The sequence below is a fragment of the Centruroides sculpturatus genome, unplaced genomic scaffold, assembly GCF_000671375.1.
Source record: "Centruroides sculpturatus isolate CEXI.00-Female unplaced genomic scaffold, Cexi_2.0 scaffold1348, whole genome shotgun sequence".
Taxonomy (NCBI): Eukaryota; Metazoa; Arthropoda; class Arachnida; order Scorpiones; family Buthidae; genus Centruroides; species Centruroides sculpturatus.
Genome location: NW_019385580.1, coordinates 24744 through 32621, shown reverse-complemented (window position 1 = coordinate 32621; position 7878 = coordinate 24744). Strand labels below are relative to the sequence as shown.

The window sequence follows — 7878 nt, the reverse complement described above, 5'->3', positions numbered from 1 at the left end:
CCCTTAAACAAAGGAAAAGTACGTCCTTTATGAAGGCATAGAGCCTTTACTACATGAAAATGAAAATTAATGAATACACTGTGTACAGTAATTTACCTGATAAGACAGACCTCAGAAAAATACTTTATGAGGCATAAAGCTGTCTATGATGAAAATTAATTATCTAAGGGTATTTTTGCCCTGCCAAGGTGTGGCCGAGTTATCCGGAGTGCCGGGTTATCGAGTGCCGAGTTTTCGAGGCTCTACTGTACAATCAAATCATAATTAATTAAAAGTCAACGGCCTGGAAGTAGAACATTTAATATTTATAATAGTTCTCAAAGCATCTTTGAACTTTATCATCAGATACAATTAAGTACTAAATAGAAAGATTTTCATAATATGGAAGCAAATTAAGGAAGAAAATGTTGTTATACAAATATCAAAAATTCATAAAAATGGCATTACAACAGAAAAATAAATAAATAAACAACAAGACATATGACAAAAATAAATGTCATTATGTATTTTTACAATACTAATAAAATACCATTTATGTATGTATTAGTTATCAAGCCAAAGTAATTTCAGTTCAATTCATGCCAATTGCTGTGTATATAAAGGTATATTAAAATTTTAAATTTCTTAAATGAATCTGATGATAAAATAACATTTATTTTTACAATACTAATAATAAACCATTTATGTATGTATTAGTTATCAAGCCAAAGTAATTTCAGTTCAATTCATGCCAATTGCTGTGTATATAAAGGTAATGATAATTTTATATAATTAAAATTATTTAAATGTAAACAAAGATTGCAAATGTTTTTTATTTAAAATTTATATGAATTTGTTAAAATGTAATACAGATTTATTATTTTATTAAATAAACAAACATCATTTTATAACAAAATATACCTCCTATTTATTCCTGTACATGTTGAATTAATACTTTATTTTTTAATACAAAAATAATTAGAATCAGCATATAACAATGTAGTTTAGAAACTAAACAATATCCAACCTTTAATTTTAGCACATATATTTTTGACTATCCCATAGGACTGTATTATCTTGTCGAATGGTTAATGCTAAAAGAGAAGTTGAATAGGAATTATTTCTGGAGTGATAATGATTCTTTGACTCTCAGTCTCTCTCTGTTCTTAGCTCTGAACATATTTGTTTTGAAACAGTTTGTCTTTTATCAGAATATATACACCTCTTATCCTCATTGAAGATCATTATTATCCTTATTATTCCCTAGTAATCTAAACAAAATATATTACATTTGAATATGATGCTGAAATTTTTTTTTTTTTTTTTTGTTATTCTTTTGTACATTTTTGCTAGTATGTTGTTAAAAATTATTACTATAAATCATTTGCTTTGTAAAAATTGCAAGAAAGTGTCTTCTTGCATAGGTTTATATGTTGAAATGAGCCTCATGATCATGTGAAAGGGAAAGTCTTGATCAGTGTCAATGGAATTTATTTAGAATTGAATTATGACTATTTACAAAAATTATAAAATTTTCGAGTTTATCTTTCATCCTTTTTCACACAACCACAGAAGTAACAGTATATTGGCTTGAATAAACTTCATTAGAACAAATGGTAAATTATAAAAAAATCTTTACACAAAGTTAAAAGTTTATTAAAATGCCAACCTTTTATTCGAGGATTTGGCATCCTTTAACATTAAAAAACAACGGTTACAATTTCTGACCATAACTAAAGGACACCAAATCATCAAATAAAAGGTCGGTGTTTCGATCAATTTTTAACTTTGTGAGATTTTTTTTATAATTTATCATTTGTTCTAATGAAGTTTATTTCAAGCCAAATATACTGTTACTTCTGTGGTTGTGTGAAAAAAGGATGAAAGATAGACTCGAAAATTTTATAATTTTTGTAAATAGTCATAATTCAATTCTAATTTGAAGATATCCTGGATTGTTATCATATTATAATGTATGCTTTTATGCAATGGAATTTATTCTTTTTAATATTCAAGTAGCTATTATGAAGGAAGATTTCCTGTTAGCTTTTCTGATAAGAACACTGAAGTATGAAAGCATATATGTAATAAGATTCTTGAATATGAATAAAATATAGAGAATTTGAAAATTTTTTTATATACATTTCAGATTTTTAGGTATTATCTTTCATAAAATGAAACAATCGAATTTTCTGCTCCAATTCTGAAATTAAGCCATAGGGGATTGTTGTTGAAATCTAGAAATTCTTAAATGTTGAGTCCAACATTAAATGATTTTGTTTAATGTTTTTTAATGTACACATAATGAATATATTTCTCTATATCTTATCTATATATTTCTTAATATGGTGGTGATATATTTATACATGAAGTGATGAGAAAATTCAAAGCCATCTTCATGCCTGAATATGTTGAGTTTTTTTATCAATACAAGAAGCTTTTTGCAGTTTAAAATTAAAATTTGTATTGCTTTAATTATTTTTTAATTGTAAATTATAATTTTAAGAAGAATTTTAATTATGATTAATTTATCAAGTTATATATAACATTAATTATATTTGTTGGTTTTTTTAACTTTCCTAGGAAAATGGCAATATGAGTTGATGTTAGGTTCAAAAGGAGTTATGCAAGTTGGATGGGCTACAATTCATTGTAAATTTTCACAAGAGGTAAGAGTTGTCAGAGCCATTGAGAAGAGGAAGCTGAGAATTTTTTTCACTTCTGGAAAAAAAGTTTCAGCTTTCCCTCTCAATACCATTTCAGTTTGTGCAGTAAAATTAATATTATTTTTACTAACAAAAATAACATATTTAAGACTGCTTTTCATTAATAAAGAAACATTCTATGCATTTCATTTTTCAAGAATGAAAAAAAATATGGCAAAAGGAGTCCTGCTGGACCCATACAAGCTCTTGATGGCCCTGAGAATTGTTATCACTATCTACTATTTTGAATTTTTTTCAATAATCAGAAAAATTTTTTTCTACTCATTTATTGTTTCTTTCTTATCAATATATTTTATAACTAACGTTTAACTATCTATTGAATATAGTCTGATTTTCTTTATTCATGATCATTTTTCAGGCCAACTGTTCACTGAGGAAACCAAAAACATTTTTATTAGTGGAATATTTGACTATACAAATCATCTTCAGCACAAAAATTGTTACATAATAGAATATGATATAGAATAAGAACACCTTTGAATCCAACATTGAAGGTTTATGTGCAAAACCAGTATAGAAAATTTTGTAATGTGTTTTGTGCTGAAGATGACTTATATGAATCCAATGTTACACTAATAAAAAAGTTTTTGTTAGTCTGAATTATTCTACAGATATGATGATGTTTTTTGGAATATAATAATAATTTTTATCTTCATTATTCTGAAAATTTTTAAAACAATTTTTCAGTATTGAGAATGATAAAGCAAATCTAATTTATATTAACATATTTGTAAGAAATAAAATACTGCTGTCAAAGTTATAATGTTAATGAAATATTAAAGCATTTTACATTAAAATAAGAGTTTGAGATTATTCAAATAAAATGAAATTCCTCAAGAAGTTTTTATAAAATTGTGGAATTTTCTGTGTAAAATTTACTTTTTTTGAATCTTCTGTATTTTCTGCATTTCATGAACATGCAAAATATAGACGATACATCTGTATTTAATGTAGATGTATCTTCTGCATTCTTGGAGAACAGAATTCAGTTAGAATCTTCGGAATTCTGTAACAGACAGACTTTTTTTGTAGTTTCTTTATTTTAATTAAAATTTTTTCTACTGATGGTGTAAAAATTTTTTTTTTTTAAAGTTTATGCAGTGCACTCTTGCCAGTCTGAACTTGCATTAATCCAAACTCCACTTAATCTAAAACAATTTTGTTGTTTTTTTTTTCACAGAATGTTCCAGCTGAAAACAAAAAGTAATTGTAACTTATTTTTAAAAAAAAGACAATTTTTAAAATTATATACTACACATTTTAATATAAATGTCTGTAACAAATTATTTTGACTTCCTGTTCTTTATATACAGGGTGCACACAAATTATTAGTGGATGATTTTTTAATATAATACTTTCACCAATACTGAACAGAAATACATGATTTTACAATCATTTGAAAGAGTAATATTTGCAGTTTTGTACTGACCTTAACTGCATTTAACATTCACCCAATGTGTGGCATGGTAGATGTTCAGGAAATACTTCCATTCTCACCAAATTTTTCAAGCATGTATTGTGTGACATTTCAATGATGGTGTTGATGCACTTTTGCAATTCCAATAATGTCATTGGAAATGGAGAGATATAAATGTTGAGTGAGAATTGAACAAGCTAAGGATAACAAGCAATTATTTATTGTGACATCATCACAATGCTAGGATGTAATTTTTAATCATACTTTTTTAATTTATTTAATTTAAAATATTTGCTCTTCATCTTAAATTAGTAGTATCTTGTCACTGTACATCATGCTTTTCCTGTTAGCATCAGTGTCATGCCATCATCCATCTAACTCCTTACAGGGGAAAATTTTTTAATTGAAATAACATGACCTCTGGTTTGCATCAGAAGTTTGTATACAATTAATTGGGGCCTCCTGCCCTAAGCTTTCCATATCTGTCTTGACTTCCATTTATCTAACTCCGTTCTTGGGATTAAGGAAGATCAGACAGACAACAGTGAGAATTTATAGGTCTACAGTTTTTTCAAATTGCATCCCAACAACCTGATGATGATCTCACCAGAACCATCAGAAGCCAAAATATGTCAACTTTCTGATCTGAGTGTATGTCAACTTACACTTTCTCAGACTTCCTTTGATAGTGACGCCTTAAGACACTTTTCACTTGACTTTTGGTCATCTCTGAGGAATCTGCACTTTTGAATATGATGAATAATGGCTGATTTTGGCCATTCGTCACCCATTCTTCTAGCCGTTAGGATTAGTGCCTTTCCATTCAATCATTGGGCTGCAATTAGAAAAAATTGTAATCTATAAATTTCCACTGTCATCTGTCTGTCTTTCCTTAATCTCAAGAATGGTATTAAATAGATAAAAGTCAGTCAAGACCAGATATGAATAGCTTAGGGGCAGGAGGCCTTGATTAACTATATACAAACTTCAACTTTGGGTAGGAAGTCATGTTATTTTAATTCAAAACTTTTCTCCTGAACAGAGTTAGATACCTGACTGGCATGACTTCAATGTTAACAGGAAAAGTATGATGTACAGGGGCAAGACACTGCTAAACTTAAGTACATTGTGAAGAAAAACCCGGCATTGTGACAATGTCACAATAAATAATTGCTCATTAGGATATGTATTTGGGTTTCATCTGCATTTCTGCTTGGGTGCTATTTAATGTGGGATATATCACTTGGTCATGGAATGGCTATGGAAGTCAAAATGTGTGTTAGATCTTCTCCACATTTTGCATAGTTTTTGATGGACTTATCATTAAGTTTTCGTATTGTATGGTAATTTATTGGGTTCCTCTCATTGAATGCTTTCATCTGGTGAAAGAATTTTATTACTGTGAAATTTTTACCAAGTTACACAACTTGGAACTTCTGAAGACTCACTGCTTTCTCTCAGACCTCTGTCGATGAGTAAGTGGAAGATTTATAAATATTTAGTTTTCTCTCCTTTGCTATTTTAGGCAATTTCTCATATTCTCTTGTCAATCAATTTTACATGTGTTATTGTATGTCTTTTGTCAGGCTGTTATCGAGTCACTGTTGGTCAGTTGTTTGAGTCTTTCTGTTTCTCTCTGGATATAATATATATAATATTTGCCCTGATAGCCTCTCTGTGTTTTGTAATTTCTATTTGGGTATCTTTATTTTATGTTGTGCTCTGGCCACTTGAACTTCTTGTCTAAACAAAGGCCATTGTTCTCTTCCTTCTCAAACTTTCCATCTTACATACTGCTTTTATTTTGGTCTTTCTTTAATGGTTTTTCTATTAGTTATTTAATTTTACCTATTACTTTTTTATTTTGTTATTTTATTACTATTTTCATACCACTTGTGGGGTCCCATTGGTGGACCTGTATTCTGATTGAGCTTCTACTCTCTTTTCTGCACTTTCATTAATGATGGCGCTTGGTCCTTCTGATATTCATGAAGCTGCATAAAGGATTCTGGTTAAGGTCAAGGGCTATCTAGAGGATCTACAGCAAGTCTCACTTAGAATGTGAGCATCCAAGTATATTGTGAATCAGATCCAGTGTGTCATCAACCTAGCTGAGTCTGCTTTCTCTGTTAACAATCTCCTCTCTGTTGTTAATAGCATTGACACCATTGGTATGAAAAAAGACATTAATGAGTTGCTGGCGGTTCTTTCTGAGAAAGCTAAGAGAGCTTTCACAGGTCAAAGCCCATTGAGGACTTTCAGTGTGTCCTCCACTGACTGCCAGGGGGTAGCTCATGTGGGCCTAACCCTAGCCCCAGTGAGGTTGTTTGTAGACCTGCTAGGTCAAATATGGCAGAGTCGACTACTATTACCCCTTATTTCATTGTTCTCATCTTTGGTGATTCAGGAACTGAAGATTCTGAGAACACTAGACATATCTTGACTAGCAGTATTAATTCAGATGCACTGAAGATTGGCATCTAAAGGATATGTAGAATCTAAAAAGGTTGGCTTGCAATTGATCTGGCAAGTAAGAGTGATGTGGACAAACTGCAGAGGGCAGTTGAGGAGGTTCCTATCCCTTGTGCCACTGTTCTTAAAAAGTGCAGTTCTTTTATCAAAGTTATCTCAATTCCTAAAGTCGAGATGACCTATTTGACTTCATGTTTAAACAAAATACCAAAATTTCTAAGTATCTTTCTTGAAGATTTTCTCGATCAAGTGCATGTTTATTTTTCTATTAGTCAAAACTGAAGGACAAACAATCCACTAACAGTGATAGCAAGAAAAAGATTTGGTGATGAGCCTACTGTTGAGTGCTGCATCATAGTTCAAGTGTCTTTCTTCCTGGGTATTGGTAAGCACTTCCCATCCATTTTTTGACTGTCCAACTGCTATATGCATTTTTTTCACCAATGACTTACTTTTATTGTTTTGATTTGTAAAATCCTACAAGTAGTTGTGTATTATCCTGTCTTGATATCAAGTAATATAGTTCTTGCCATATCTGCATTCATCTGCAGTTCTCTTTATTCATATAGAAATGTTATCCATTCTTAAGTTTTGGATATGTATTGATATATACAATATACAGATACTCCTCACTTTACAATAGTTTAACTTAAAATATTTTGACTTTACGATGATTCAATAGAGATGTACAGTACTAGTACATTCAGTAGTCATCAAATTTTAATTTGTTTCTAAGTTAGTCTAATATTTTCTATTGATGTAAAGGCAATGATAGCATCTGTGCAACTTAGAGCTAATCCAGAGTGTTTGAATTTTGAAGGTATGGCTTCAGACTCTGGGTTTAGTAATTATTTTTCTAGATTTGTGAATCATATTATATAATTTAAAAATCAAATTTTCAATATTGGAAACTTTATATGAAACCTATGTTAAAAACATGTGTCAATATCAGTTAAATAAAATATTCACAGTAATTATTTGTTTATATACTTATTTAATGACATTAGTTATTTATTTATCATATCATATTCATATTTGATTTTTGATATTTTCAAATTACAATGGATTTATCAGAAAGTAACCTCGTCATAAGTCAAGGAGAATCTATATATATGTATCTGAAATTTTTCTTTTAATATTTAGAAAGGAGTAGGAGATACTTCAGATTCTTATGCATATGATGGAAATAGAATACGTAAATGGAATGTTTCAGCACAAAAGTATGGTGAAGTATGTAATAAATTTTTTGTTTTTTTTAAATATAATATAAAATATAATAATGAT

At 29.4% G+C, this 7878-nt stretch overlaps 1 protein-coding gene across 2 annotated transcripts in view; it reads left to right on the top strand.

Annotated features, from left to right (window-relative positions):
* LOC111640302 (E3 ubiquitin-protein ligase RNF123-like) overlaps positions 1-7878 on the top strand; it is a 42639-nt gene that overhangs the window by 21608 nt on the left and 13153 nt on the right. Inside the window, exons 1-3 of one of the 2 annotated variants that reach the window (XM_023386311.1) lie at positions 539-602; positions 2563-2648; positions 7738-7824. In XM_023386311.1, the coding sequence (XP_023242079.1) occupies positions 2583-2648; positions 7738-7824 (153 nt within the window). In that variant the 5' untranslated portion in view covers positions 539-602; positions 2563-2582. Of the gene's footprint in view, positions 1-538; positions 603-2562; positions 2649-7737; positions 7825-7878 lie in introns of those variants that run through there. The other variant, XM_023386310.1, reaches the window with a different exon arrangement.